Consider the following 14,667-nt stretch of genomic DNA (forward strand, 5'->3'; position numbering starts at 1 on the left):
ATGAAGTACAAATGTGCATTTTTTATGTCAGGCAGTAGACAAGAAGTGTCCACAAGTTGCCGTCAAATACAGGTCTGACGTCTGCTACACAGAAACACTTGGGGTTTTTGTCCCGATTAGGTATATATTTGATAGTACGTTTTTACAGGTTACAACTCAGGCACGTTAACCTTCACATGGAATCCTAGGTACACATTTACATCCTTTGGCTTCGATCACAGATCAGCATCTCCAATACAGATTCAAAAAAGGTAAGATAATCAACAAGTCAACAATGTTACCTGCATATAGTGGAGGACATATCCTGTGCAATCACTCATTTTGGTACAAGCGTGCAATCAAACTATCGAGAGCATCCAATCTAGATCCAACGGTTTCATGGAAGGAGTTAAAAGTAAAATAGGTACTATGTTTTAGGTGGAAGGGGTTAAATATAAAATAACAGTCATAATTAGATCTAGATCAGATGCATCAGATCGCTTGATTGCATGTTTGCACCAGGATAAGTGATTGCATAGGATATTTTCCCCATATAGTGAAGTAGAAGTCCCAAACCTTCTTGGTGGGGAAATCTCAAGCCTTTCTGCAAAGGCAGTCAGCTTGTCATCATATCTTACTTCCATTTTGAAGTTTTTTCAGATGGCAGGCGTCTTGAGATTCCAGGAATCACACCAAACCATCATCAGATCTATACATCCTCTATATCTTCTTTGAGCGTCTAATGCTATACCAATCCTTTTAGTTTTTCTGTGCATGCATATTCTGAACCTAAAAGAATATCACAACCTATTTCATTGATCCTGGAAATGCACATCCATATCTCGTGTGTTGTTGTTGTCATCGTCATCAAGGTAATCCACAAGCACATTTGCAGGCCGTCGTTTCAACCTTTGGAATATGTCATCAAGAGATTCAGGTGAAGAGACACTCAAATTTAGAACAAATCCTGGATCCTGGCGCAAAGGAAGAAACTTCTTCGAACCCAAATTGGCTTTGAAATTTTGAAAACCTATCTTCATCGAGGCCCATGTTGCAGACACACCAGTTGGTGGTATACCAGTATTGGACCACTGCTCAGAACTTCTTTCTTCAAGCAAAGATACAGAGTTTGATGAAATTTCCTTTTTCACTGCCTTCCCTGACTGCCGGTTCTGTTCCCTAATAGAAGTGTATTTGCTGGCGATAGTCTCCCTGCTGTTTGCATATTTCAACTGGCCAGCTCTCCCATCATTTCTGGAAGAAGCTGCCCCTACTTTCATCTCCACTGTGTTTCCAACCTGCAACACAGTAGCCAAATGGAAATAGAAACCAGTAGATACCAAGTAACAAAAATAAGGTAAATTTCAGCTGCAAATGACCAAAGGAAAGATATCAGTCCATCACTCATCTCACCCACTAAACTATCCCTAGACTAAAACATACTCCTCCGTCCTAGAACATAAGGACTTCTGAGAACTCATCTGTGCAATCTTCTTAAAATCAGCCATTTTGTGCCATGGATTAACCCAAGATGGCCAGAAATTAAACCAACAGGAGTTGGCCTGGCTATTTAAGAAGGGGGCACATAGACTTCTTCATTGCTGCTTAATTTGTCCAAAAATTTGAAGTCCTTATATTCTAGGATGGAGGGAGTATCCATCAAATATTTTATTCCAAAAACATAATTGGTCCAAATAAACCTCTTCTCAAAGGCCCCTTAGTTTAACTGCTGTGCTGATCCAATTCAGTTTTCAGAGTACGTTGACATGTTTCGTGTACCTAGTCGACACAGGACTACATAAAACAGCCTCCCCAAATATCGGTTCAGTATGAAGAGGATGTAATCTCATTAGATGGTATGTTACCCACCAGTATTTTGGGGCAAGGGCTGTCATTTGGACCTTCCATAACGAGTGGGTAAAAAAGATCATGCATGCAATTTTCAGAAATTCTCTGAACCCACAAAAGGAGGGAGAAGAGAGGATTTCAAAAAGATTAAAAGAGAACAGCAGATAGTTGAATCTCCTATGTAAGCAAAGAAACCATTCTACGCACCAATGGCACATTTTGTGATTCAATATCTGTGTTCACGCCATTGAAATTCCTTGCCAATGGGATAACATGCTCGCCCACATTGCACCCTTGTTCCATCCAAGATCTCTCTTGGACAAAAAGACCAAATAAACCTCTTCTCAAAGGCCCCCTTAGTTTAACTGATGTGCTGATCCAATTCAGTTTTCAGAGTATGTTGACATGGTTCGCGCACCTAGTCGACACAGGACTACATAAAACAGCAAAGAAGCCTCCGTTTAGTATGAACATGATGTAATCTCATTAGATGTTATGTGACCCACCAGGATTTTGGGGCAAGGGCAAGGGTTATCATTTGGACCTTCCATAACCAGTGGGTAAAAAAGATCATGCATGCAATTTTCAGAAATTCTCTGAACCCACAAAAGGAGGGAGAAGAGAGGGTTTCAAAAAGATCAAAAGATAACAACAGATAGTTGAATCTCCTATGTAAGCAAAGAAATCATTCCACGCACCAATGGCACATTTTGTGATTCAATATCTGTGTTCACGCCATTGAAATTCCTTGCCAATGGAATAACATGCTCACCCACTTTGCACCCTTGTTCGATCCAAGATCTCTCTGGACAAAAAGATAAAAATATATATTAAAGCAAATCATGCTTTCAATGCCAGTCTTTGTAGCAACAATTCAACAGTAGTTACACAAATATTGTGATTGTTTTCACTAATTAGATAAAGCATCATATTAAAGCTAGAAAAATCATCGACAATCATAATTCAAGATCCTGATTTTCTTTTCATGAGCAAAGGAAATCATGAGAGTATGAAACTGAAATCCTTCAGAAAACTTAAGGAATAAAATAACTCCAGTTCTCCAGATGCATATGCGGAATCTTTACCTTTTTGTACAATAATCATTCCAGAGGGATCTAAACCATCTATATTCTCTTCTTCCTGTTGTAACTTGAACCTTTTCCAGCTTCCCAAAAAGTCAATCACACGGCCAAAGAAATTACTAGCAACCAATAGCGTATAAACAACCATAATCAGTGGGTAGATCTTGTTGAAGCCTCTGCCAAAGAAAGGAACTGCATCATCAATGTTCCCCATTCTCTGAAACAGACAATTTTGTCAGCGGTTAGGATTTAGGAATAAATTTTCTATTTGTTAAACAGAAAACATAACAAATAAATGAAGGGAAAAAAGCCAAAAATCATTCCCTTCCAGCTGACAAGTAATAAGGCATGCTCATGTACACAATTGATATAGCTATACCACAAACAACACGAAAGGGTCTCTAGCTAAGTTGGTTAGGTGGTCTGAATAGTACTCCTCAAGTCCTAGGTTCAACTCCTCGTGGGAGCAAATTTCAGGATGTGGTTAAAAGAATCACCTTGTCTATCCCACGCCAAAGCACAAGTCTAAGACCCGGCCTCGGTCACGGTCGTTCTCATATGGGCTACGATGCCGTGTGTATGGATGGGGCAGTGGTTTTCTCAACCTGTGTGAGGTCTTCTTCTTAATATAATGTCGTGGGGCAGTATTACCGCCCGCAGGTCGAGTCTTTTTATACCACAAACAGCAAAGAACAACAAAAAACACAATTATTACCTTCTCAAATGTAGTTTTAGCATTGCCACCAAGGCGGATGAGATTCAGAAAGTTATAAGAGATAGGAGGTGCATATCTTGCAACCATTCTGCAAACCAAATTTGGTGCATGACTACAATGAGTCAAGTGGCTTTGGAATAGAAACATGTCAACCATAAAAAATGAAGCATTAAAACTCACGAACAGATCATAAGCAAGCTGACAGAGCTGGTTTGTCTTGGAGTCAGGGAATAGAACATCAACATACCAATCTTGAATAATGAATAATATGTGCAAATGAACATATACATCAAGGGTACAAAAGCAGCAACCTGTGAAGAAACCCAAATTCATAAAGATGACCAAAAAACTGAAAATTATGAAGTTATAACAGAGTGAAACAGAAGACCGATTTTTTTCCGGTATGGCAATAGTGAGGAGTTAAAGGATGTCACTCATTTTACATGCTCCAAGTGTTGCCTAGTAACTATACTCACATATATAAAGATTGAATGTGTTTGTTTGAAATTTGAATAATGAAAAGGTGGCAGATGAACCTAATTGTTGTGTTCTATGCAAATAAATTATCTAATGTTATCACTAACACAAGACAACAAGTATTGTAGAGAGACAAAATAGTATTGCAGAGGGTAGTCAAATTCACAAGCAATAAAACTTATTTGGTAAACTGGAGAGGCAGAAAATCGGTTAGAAGTACATAAAGTGTCAGATTTTTTTTGTATTTTAGCACTTTTTGAAAAAAAATCACGTTTAGACCCCCTAAAGGACTTAATGTCGTTTTTGGACTCTTTTCTCGGCTCTATAAGCCATGGTGACAAGGTAACACTTCTCGGCGCCATGGCCTATGGCACCGAGGAACGTCCATTGCTGGCACTAGCGGGCTGGCGTGGCAGTCGACGTGGCACCTAGCACGGCGCCATAGATCTTGGCGCCGAGCTAGGCAGTGCTATAAAACTCCCCTTCCCTGTCCGAGAGCTACGACCAACCATTTGTCTCCCTCGTTTCCCTCTTCATCCATACCGCCGAGAGTTGCTCCAATCTTCGTATTCGAGTTGGAAAACTTTGATTTCATCCTTATAGCTTGAAGACTAAGGTATGGTGTCTCACTGATTCATTTGTTACATATATTGCATAGTATGGTTTTGATTAATTAGTTTTGATTGGTGAACATATTGTTGTTAGTTACGATTTATAAGATATATGGTTGATATGGTGATTACGGATGGTTAAATAGTTTGTTAATTGTTGGTTTAAAAAATAGGGTTTTGAAACTATGATTACCATGTTATTTATAAGTTGAAACCATTTCTGTTATTTCTCTAGTGGTGTTAATATAAAATCATTTCGGAGATGAAATATATGTATCGAGAGATGTTGTGGCAGAAGAGAGGTCGTCCTCGAGAGTTATATCCCAATGCGTCTAGCAAGGATACTCCAGTTCCTCCTGATCTTCTTGTGCCTAATTGTGACTGTGGCAGATTGGCTTGGGTATTTCAATCCAAACATCCAGACACGGCTGCTCGCTGCTTCTACACATGTGGCAGTATTAACGTACGTAGTTTTTTTACTTGTATGTTCTTGTTGTTTAATAGATGTGTAATGATGTTTTGTTCCATCCTTGTAGGATCACTTGAGGTGTTTTTTTCTAGTGAATCGACGGTCCTGGTAAGTTTGACCCTCGGTATCTCCTTTTCGATAATTGGTTGAGCGGGAAGAATACACATGAACGTTTTAAGCGTTGGGTGCCTCCTCCCCCGAACCCGCCAGCAATGACCGAGGAGAAGAACCTAGCCACATATAGACGACCGGAGTCTCTGCTTTGGTTCAATTGAGGAAATCGTGCTGTGATATGTGAGGATATCGAGCAGTACTTCGTGTGTCCCAACAATAATTATGTAAATGCATAACATATGTCCACAACTTTGCTAGTTTTTCCACAAATTTATTAATGTATTCTCCTGCAGCCATACAGTGGACGTAGGTGTATTTTCATAGAGTGGTTGTATGGTTCTAGGTCCCATTGGCCTGAGCCAGAGGCAAAGGAGAAGAAAAAGAACGAGGCGGAACAGTGAGTCTGGTCCTGTACTATGCAAATGTAGTGTTGAAGCTAAGTATGGACTAGTTCCTTCCGAGCTTGGTGTCAGCTATTTTTGTGGCCATATGGTAGATTACGAAGAGGTTGGTGTGGACTATATTTGTTTTTGATGGCATGAGATGTACAGTTGCATCCGTCCTCACTTATTGTTTCTTTTGTGTAGAAAACCAGGAAATGCACTTGGGAGACATTCTTTGGTAAAGACGAGGTGATGCAGACGATAAGGTCGAAGAGGCTCATGGGACAGAAGATGCAGTGTGGATCACAGCTCGTCGATTCCTACATTAAATATCGCAGACAGGAGATGCGTAGGTAAGCCGAATCACAAGATTGTGATAGCCCGATGCGTGTTGAGTGGAGTAGATTGAAGGCGGCATACGAGAAGAGAACACAAGATGCAAAGAAATGGAGGCGGCTAGAGTCGAGAAATAGATGTTGGGGAATCTTGTTGGTCGTCTGAGTGCGAGTGAGAAAAGCATGCGTTGTTTTCTCTTGCACATTTAATTTTTGTTGTTGTTGCTAACTTATTTGTCTTAATATATTGCAGAGATTGGATGCACCGGGAACTATATCGCAGACGAGACTCGTGCAAGGTACATTCAGGAAAAATGGCGAGGGTGGAGCTGATGGGGGAGGACACATTAAGGTTGAGTGAGCTCATCGCGCGCTAGCTGAGCCAGGATTACATGGATAAGAGGAGGACAACACATCAAGGTTGAGTGAACTCATCGCGCTAGGTGAGGCAGGACTACATGGAGAAAAGGAGGACGACAAGTTTATGTCTCAGGCCGCCGATGAAGCGGAGGCCGCTTATTACAAGCAAAAGGCCGATGAATCAGAAGTTGAGGACCAGCTATTTTCCTAGGCTGTAGATTTGGCAAAAGCAGCTTACTACCATATGGCCGGCGGCGAAGAGCAGGCGGCAGCAGGGCACGACTCGGGTGGCAGCGGCGCGGGCTCGGAGAAAGAAGGGAGAAATGAGAGAATGGAGAAAGGAGACGGCGCCCGCACCTAAATCCTAGCTCGGCGCCAAGATCTGTGGTGCCGAGCTAGGGGGCCACGTCGGGGCCACGTTAGCCCTTAGTCGCCAGCGCGACACGTACTTCAGCGCCACAACCTATAACGTCGAGCAATATTACCTCGGCGCCATGGCATGTGGCGCCGAGCAAAGAGTCCAAAAACGACATTAAGTCGTCCATGGGTCTAATCGTGATTTTTTTTGAAAAAATGGGCTAAAATACAAAAAAATCGACATGAAGTGTTCAGTTCCTTACCTGAACTAAAACCTCTTGTTTTCCTACAACTTTTATAAGAATAGAAAAGAGAGATAGATCAACACTTGGAAGTAAAGTAGCTTCAGCCAACAAGATAGCAGCTGACATGCAACCAAGGATAACAGCAAATGCTTTTTGAAGCTGCTTTCTCAGTATACATTGCCAAATGAACTCTGGAAATGCAACAAAGTATCCCTGAGTCAGCTCCATCAAATTTTAACCACATCTAAGAATTAACAAAACCAAGAAAAGTAAGAATCTAATCTAACTGAGATGCTGGTTTTAAGGAATTATGAAAACCAATGCAGGGAAGGTAAGAAGAATACCAATAGTATCCAAAATTGGTCCAAGTGTGCCCGAACGTCTGTCTCTAAAACTTGATACATATTTCCTGTTTAAAAAAACAATACTAATATAATTGAATGGGACAAAATAACATTCCTATAAGACTGAAATGCTACTCGCACACAAGATTTTTAAAGCAACGAGATTACATTGCAAATATAAAATCAATAAACTCACCATCCGCTAGCATCACGGCGTTCATAATTTTTTATGGTGTCTTCTAGTTTGAGGGCTTCCATGACACAAGTCATATACTCACTGCAAAATGACAGCACTCTTAAAACTTGGTGATTAAAAAGGGCAGCACCAGTCACACTTTAAATATTATTATTAGTTCTATACGCTAGTATTTACTGCTTATTAGCTTTTCACAAACCTGCATGTGTCATTTTTGACAGTCCACAACTCCACATTACTAAATAAAATATATACAATGACTTATCCTATAATACCTTTTGCCCCTATAGTACTCCTCATGGGCCCTCCTGAGTTGGCGTCGAAGTGTGGCCATCGATTTATCATCTGTATCATAGTCCATATCATTTTCACCGAATCTACCACCAGAAGGTTTGAAGGATGGATCCTCCCGCAGCTGCGTTGGATAAAAAATATAAGATATTTTGCATATACAAAAGCAATATTTACATTCAATCCATTCACAGATTACAGCAGTACCATTTGAGACAGCATGTTATCAATAATATCCATGTAAGGCCTCAAAATGTCACGTTTTGACATTTGATTTGATGTAGCTTGAGCAACCTGGAAATTGAACGCCACTTCAGAAACATTGAAGAAAATGAATGGTAATGCTTAAACATTTATGAAATATACGTACAACAATTGCATTTGAATATTCTTGATGGGCATTATCAAGCTTTACAGCCATTTTGGCAACTCTATGAGAAAGTACTTTTTGGCGGTGAGACCAGTATGCATTTTTCCAAATGTTTCTTGGAATTTCGCTTAACCCAAAACCAAGAAGAAAAGCACCAGTCACCAATCCAAAGGTATTTGAGCATGCCATTGCAAATCCCACAATACCACCATCCCTGTCAATAAAAGTTATTCTAGGTCAAACACCCTATTAGATATATGTATAAAGGACAGCTATTTTCAGAAGAAATATACTCACTGGGGATGAAAGCAAGCACCATTCATTGGAAATGAAGGCGATAGCGATACTTTGATAGTACCGATGAATATATTTTATTCATCTCATGCATGGTTTTTAAAGCGGTAAGGCGGTCCAAGGCGTTGGAGCACCGCCTGGACGCCTAGGCGGCGCCTAGGCGAGGTAGGCGGGCAAGGCGCCTAGGCGTTAGACCACCGCCCGGACGCCTAGGCGACGCCTTAAGAACAGATATCTCATGAACCAAAAGTGACTGTCAACACTAATCTAGACAATAAACATAATGTTTTGATTTTTGAACTGTTTTTTGTCGAATCTTATATACATGTTTCAGCAAAACAATTCGCCACTAGCTTGGCAGCATCAATACCATGAAAATGACAAAGGCACAATGGTGAACAATATTGAAGTGACACCGCAACACTGTGTTCAGACATTAGATTGTAGTGTGAAATTGAGTTCAAGTAAAAGATTGAACATACCAAGCTCTATGCATGATTAAGAGTAATATGACACCAATAAGGCCAATGGCTCCCACAATTGAATAAAAAAGCAGGTTCATATGAATGCTAGTTTTCAGCCTTTCTTTAACAGTGAAATCTCCTGCGTCTTCATAGCCCTGGATAGTAGGAACTACAGCCCTGTTTGAAGACATAAAAACAAGCCTTGTTTAGAAATATCAGCGACAATGCAAATGTTCAGAAGAAACACTAGTGCATCCAAGAAAAATTGTGACGGAAGATGTAAGCGAACCATAACTATGATTATACAAGAGAACTAAGTTCAAACAGAGCTGTCCTACTAGGAAATGAGTATGCTACAATAATACATTCAGCATAAGATTGGATACACTCAAAGCCTCAAAATCAAGCAGTTAATATAGATTGTATTATATGAACAGGAAGATAAAATTTCCAGGATTTTTTTTCTTTCTACAGGCCATATAATGCATAGCCAGTGTTTTCCCAAGTACCGACCTAGTTTGGATAAAACCAAAAGAGTTGCATTGATGCCCAAATGATGGAGCAGCATAGAATGAAGAGATTGCACATTTTGAGAAATAGTACTAAAATCGTGGTTATAACTGGAAATGGATGTATCAAGTCATCAAATATATGTTTTTTCTTTGTTTTTTATGACACTAAGAACAGGGAAATTCAACCATCGGGCGGAACTTATGCAATACATGTTCATAGCATACCATGTTAGGATAAATGTGCTCCAATAGGACCAGCTCCAAAAGAATCCAATGCCCCCCTTCGCACTGGCAGTTAATGTCTGCGATAGAATGATAGAAGGGTTTGAACCAAAGGAGTACAAAAAGAGAATTTTCAAGCCCGGTAGATAAATTTGTCATTTCATTACAACTAATAAATTTATCAATATTATTTAATGGATATACGTATATTTTTGTAAAGGGAAGGGGGTGGCTTTGAAAGATTAAAAAGAACATAAAAATTTGATCTATGCTCAAATCTGTACTACTAAATACAGAAACATTAAGGTAGGCCAAGTTAGCTGCTAGGGTTTTTCATTAGCCAAAGATTATACTGCACCTGGTTTCTGTGGCTAATGTAACTACTCAAGAGTGTGAAACCTAAAAATGATGAAATCCCATTCATGAATTTGACAGAATACTGAATTAACTCCATAACTATAAAAGAGAAATGAAGATTCGAAGGTGGCATCAGGACTATAGAGGGTTGAACCAAAATCAGTTACTCAGTTATTGAGGCTCAAATAGTGTAGAAACAGAGTTGTCTAAAAGTAAATTGCAGTCATGCACATTATGAGCCTGTTTGGTAGGCTGCCTCGGGCGCCACACCGCGCCACACTCCGGCCGCCGCGGGTGTGGCGCCCAAATCGGCCGCCGCACCTTAGGCGTGCTGCGGCGCCGTAGGAGCCTATCCAAACAGGCCCTATATGCACTACTCCTAATCCCAGGGTAACATACTAACAGTAACAATCAATTTGCCTCGTCCCTCGTACAAGGCTTCCACTGCATTTGTCAGCAGCTTCGCATACCTCATCCGTAGCAAGACGCGTCAATTCATAAGCGTGCTCCAGCAGTAACACGAAGTTTGTGATTCAATTCCTACATACACCCCAAGATTGCAACGCAACTAGAACACGACACGAGCCACACCCGGTGGATCTAACAACACCGACAGCCAAGCCGGCGGAGCCTGGGGCCGACGATGGCCGGAACAGGGGACGGTGGATGAAAAGGTGGGAGAGGGACGCGGCAAGGGATCTGACCTGCCAGATGTCGGCGGGGACGAGGATGATGATGGAGAGGGAGCAGAACCATGCGTATCCTACGGTGGCGACAACGTAGCGCGGCACGGCAGGGCCGGCGAAGTAGCGGAGCGTGACGACGACCATGCCCAGCGTCAGAGGCAGCGATATCAGGTAGAACACCCACATGTCGCCGCCCCGACGCTCTCCGCTAATCCGCTTGGACGCCTCGCCGGCTGGAGGGAAAGGAAGAGTCGGAGTAGCCTGGCCGGCTGGGAACCGGCAGCTTCTCCGTTTCAGAGGCACGCGGGCGGGGAGGTGGGGCCGGGTCCCGCCGGGAGATCGCGGGGTGCTCCTTTGTCTCCAGGGCAGTGGAGAAGCGCGCACGGCTGGCGAAGAACCGAAGAAGGAAGAGGAAGGTGACGATGGACCAAACAGGATCGTTCGGTGGAGTTCGGAAAGCGTACTGGCACGCACGCCAAGGTTGCATCTCCGCCGTCCACCACGAAGCGCACCAAGAAGCGGTTTACGACGACCCTCAAACACAAGGTCGGATATCTCAAAAAAAACTTCTAACTTATTTAGTTTTAAAAACTTTATAAATATATTTCAATCCAAACTTTATAAATATATTTCATTCATTGCATTAATTCCTAAGGTGAATAACCCGGTTAAGGTTTCTGACTTCAGGTCAATTTCTCATCTTAGCATAGCTATCAAGTTAATCACAGAACTCATAGCTGACAGTTCATAAAAAACAGTATGGTTTCATTAAAAATCGTACTATCCAAGATTGTCTTGCTTGGGCTATGAATACTTGCATCAGTGTAAACATTCCAAGAGGGAGTGATGAGTCTTAAGCTAGATTTTTGAAGATAAAAAAAGATTTTGACACAGTTGAACACAGTGATATATTGTTAATGCTCACCAAGCTTGGGTTCTAAAAAATAGGTTCAGTTGGTTCACTCAGTTCTTTGCCACTCACCTCTAAATTGTGGCAAATAGTTAATTTTTCCCAGCGATCGATTTAGGATCAAGGTCACATGAAGAGGGCGATTAACGCATCTCTGTTGTCTGGATAATACGTCATGGATCTTTTGCAGAGGAAGTCGAATAATGGGAACATCCGAACGTGTCCGACGGCTGCGCCTTCCTCAGTTTTGCATAGGGCGTGTTTGGTTTAGGGTAGATTTTGAGGAGCTGATTTTAATAGCAACTCTAAAAGTAGGTTAAAAATTTTACCAAAAAATATTATTAAGAGTAGGTTAAAAGGTTTTAAGAATGAATTATGTACTCAACGGTTTCTCTAAAACCAATACGTGAAGGAATGGATTGGGAAAGATGCAAGAGGCAAAATTTTGGGAAGAACGAATGGATTGAGAAAGATGCCAGACGCAAATTTTTGGGAAGAACGGGAAAGTAAAAAAACCACTATTCGTTACTAAATATGTGTTTTGGGATGTATTCGTTATTAATATGTTTAACCACTATTCGTTACTAATATGTGTTTTGGGATGTATTCGTTATTAATATATGTTTTAGGGTTAGTTTACACGTCCTTTTTGAGTCCCTAAATATATTATGGATCGGATCCAAAGTGAGTTTATTCTATGCCTTGGAGCGCTAGCAGAAACAAAATCTGAAGAATAAGTGAGAGTTGGGTTTGAACATGCATATTTTAAAAATCTGCGGAAACCAAACACGGCATAGAGAACGTGTGTCCAGGTAGGAAATACAAAGAAAATAAAATAAACATAGGCGACTCCACCGGCCTTGACACGAAAACTGAAGCGACGTTGCTTATTTCATACTGATAGAAGATAGACGAGAAAAATGAAAGAAGAGAAATCTGATTCCAGAATCCAGATCAGATTGAGAGAGAGGAATCCTAGTTTGGCAGTGCCCCTCCAATCCTCCATCCCGTACCGGCACTTGCTTCTATTTGGAAACATCTACTCGACGTTGACTTGGAACACGTCCTTGCGCTGCTGCTCCTTCACCTTCGGCACGACCACCTTGAGCACGCCGTTCTTCATCTCCGCCTTGATCTTGTCCATCCTGTAAACCTCTGGCGCGAGCTCGATGCGACCGCTGTATCTCGGAGGCGGGGCGGCCTCGTCCTCGCTATCCTCCTTCTCGCCCTCGCCCTTGATCACCAGGCTGTTCTGCTCCGCCCACACCTTGACGTGCTCCTTCCCCAGGCCTGGCATGTCCACCCTCAGGTGCAGCGCCTCCTCGTCCTCCTTCGCGTTCCAGCCACGGCGCACCGCACGACCTGGCGCCGCCACCGCCAAGTCGTCCACAAGGTTCAGCAGGCGGCCAATGCTGTGCGGCGCACTAAGCGGATCACGGAAAATATCTGGACAGGGACCAACAAGACGAAGTCAGCACTCAGCACAGCCATTTCGAAGCGATGTAGTCTCACCACCATCTCATTTGAGAGTTGAGAGAGCAAAGCAAATGGGTCTGGCATGAAGCGAAGATGACGACTACCTGAGAACAGGCTGGGCACAGCGTAGTCCCGGCCGCCGTGCCGCCCATCGTACTCGCGGACGCTATCGTCTTCCGACTCGGCCCCCTCGTAGCGTCGGAGCGGAGCGCCGGTGTTGTAGCCGCGGAGGCCGCCGGCGACTGCCACCGGCCTGAGGGCGGAGCCAGTCCCGGGAGCGGAGGACGCTGCGATGAGCTTCTCCAGAGCGCGAACTAGAGGAACGGCCCTCCTGGAAGCGACAATGGAAGCCATGACGACACTCTCCCCTCCCTTTTGGCCTCTTTCTCCCTGGGTGGCTAGGTTGGTCTGCTTTCTCCTTCGCTGTTGTGGTGGATCCTTGCGGTGAGAATACCGTAGGAAGTGGCCCGAGCTTTATACAGCGGCGCGGCGGGGCACGGCTTGGGGAAGAATTCAGAAGGTTCACGAAGATCCTGCGGCAGCCGAACACTCCAGAAGCCACCCGAGTGGCCGAGTCCAGTCTGTCGAATGTCGATGCTGTCGCTCTCGTTTTACAGTGGGTCCAACTTAATAATATATATTAATATATAGCCGAGTTCATTTGCTCTAGTCTCTTGGACTCTACCCGTAACAAACTTATAAATCATACATAACTTTCTTTATTTTTAAACTCATACCTAAAAGACTTTTTCATTTGTTCTTCTTATTTAACTTAATCAAAACTGTAAATTAATGTAAAAAAACTAATTTAATAAATTCTAATTATCTAATCTATATCCTGAATATATGATATAATTTAGTGTAAACCTAAATAATAACTCAATCATGTATAATTCCCTGACCAGTTGAAGCGGTGCTAGCCATTCCAGCCTTCCCTCCGGATGGCATGCAAATGGAGGGAAATCAAGATCAGGAGGATGTAAACATGTAAATCAAAGAGAATATCAATGTGGGCCTTATGCAACACCTGGAACACTCCAACCCTGACCCAGCATATGAGAACTTCCTGGCTAGAAAGCGTTTCAACTCCTGGGCTGGTACTCTCCCAGGCAACTCAGACCTAGTCACTGTTCCAAAAGTGTGGGCTGAATTTTTCATAGGCTTGCTTTTGAGGTCGGATTCCTTTGAATGGTCCAAAAAATTCTTAACGTTAGATGCAATATCTGCTCTTGTGGAGCTCAGCATGGAAACTGTTTCTCTTCTAATCCCTCCAAAGTGCCTGCCACCCCCTAGTCAAGAGCTGCATGTGGAGCAACAATCGCCTTCTGCATTAGAAGCTGCCTCCAAGCAAAAAGAGCCAATTATATTTGAAACAGAAGTTAGAAGAAGCATACGGCTTCGAGAAAAGGCGAAGGTCTTCAAGAATTGCTCAAAGACCTGAAAGGAGATGCTCTTGTTGTGCACGCATATCCCCACCCTCAATTTCCCACAAAATCATTAAAAAGCTTAGAAAATAATTTTGCAAAGTTGCTCCAATGTCCCTTGACTTAGGTTCTCTGAATTTTTCCAA

General features: G+C 42.4%; 2 protein-coding genes across 8 annotated transcripts; both read right to left on the reverse strand.

Moving 5' to 3' along the window:
* Positions 1-85: 85 nt before the first annotated feature.
* LOC100285043 (LMBR1-like conserved region family protein) lies at positions 86-11,182 on the reverse strand. Of its 6 annotated transcripts, XM_008679134.3 has the most exons (14): positions 10,730-11,182; positions 9,672-9,748; positions 8,953-9,111; positions 8,177-8,390; positions 8,014-8,100; positions 7,791-7,930; positions 7,516-7,596; positions 7,320-7,384; positions 6,994-7,166; positions 3,805-3,935; positions 3,625-3,712; positions 2,913-3,126; positions 2,526-2,632; positions 86-1,277 (listed from the first exon to the last, which is right to left on the reverse strand). In XM_008679134.3, exons 1-14 carry the CDS (start codon positions 10,895-10,897, stop codon positions 792-794), a joined length of 2,190 nt encoding a protein of 729 aa, XP_008677356.1. In that variant the 5' UTR covers positions 10,898-11,182; the 3' UTR covers positions 86-791. The 6 variants fall into 6 exon arrangements, with proteins under 6 accessions (XP_008677356.1, XP_020407180.1, XP_008677358.1 ...); XM_020551591.2 differs by lacking the exon at positions 6,994-7,166 and having other exon boundaries at positions 3,625-3,754; positions 3,872-3,935; positions 10,730-11,175; XM_008679136.3 differs by lacking the exon at positions 6,994-7,166 and having other exon boundaries at positions 3,809-3,935; positions 10,730-11,175.
* A 1,183-nt stretch (positions 11,183-12,365) lies between these two features.
* LOC542602 (low molecular weight heat shock protein precursor) lies at positions 12,366-13,551 on the reverse strand. 2 transcript variants are annotated; one of them, XM_008679574.2, is made up of 2 exons: positions 13,199-13,551; positions 12,366-13,067 (listed from the first exon to the last, which is right to left on the reverse strand). In XM_008679574.2, the coding sequence occupies exons 1-2, from the start codon at positions 13,449-13,451 to the stop codon at positions 12,661-12,663; spliced, it is 660 nt and encodes a 219-aa protein (XP_008677796.1). In that variant the 5' UTR covers positions 13,452-13,551; the 3' UTR covers positions 12,366-12,660. The 2 variants fall into 2 exon arrangements, with proteins under 2 accessions (XP_008677796.1, NP_001105607.1); NM_001112137.1 differs by having other exon boundaries at positions 12,368-13,067; positions 13,202-13,529.
* Positions 13,552-14,667: the final 1,116 nt, after the last annotated feature.

Source organism: Zea mays, chromosome 4 (assembly GCF_902167145.1).
Source record: "Zea mays cultivar B73 chromosome 4, Zm-B73-REFERENCE-NAM-5.0, whole genome shotgun sequence".
NCBI classification, from domain to species: domain Eukaryota; kingdom Viridiplantae; phylum Streptophyta; class Magnoliopsida; order Poales; family Poaceae; genus Zea; species Zea mays.

Coding starts and splice junctions, on each gene's coding strand:
- LOC542602 (XM_008679574.2), bottom strand. CDS start 13,451: ATGGCTTCCATTGTCGCTTCCAGGAGGGCCGTTCCTCTAGTTCGCGCT. Junction 13,068..13,198: donor GCCCAGCCTGTTCTCAGGTA/GTCGTCATCTTC, acceptor GTCCCTGTCCAG/ATATTTTCCGTGATCCGCTT.
- LOC100285043 (XM_008679134.3), bottom strand. CDS start 10,897: ATGTGGGTGTTCTACCTGATATCGCTGCCTCTGACGCTGGGCATGGTC. Junction 9,112..9,671: donor AGCACATTTATCCTAACATG/GTATGCTATGAA, acceptor GTCTTCAAACAG/GGCTGTAGTTCCTACTATCC. Junction 1,278..2,525: donor AATCACAAAATGTGCCATTG/GTGCGTGGAATG, acceptor ACTGTGTTGCAG/GTTGGAAACACAGTGGAGAT.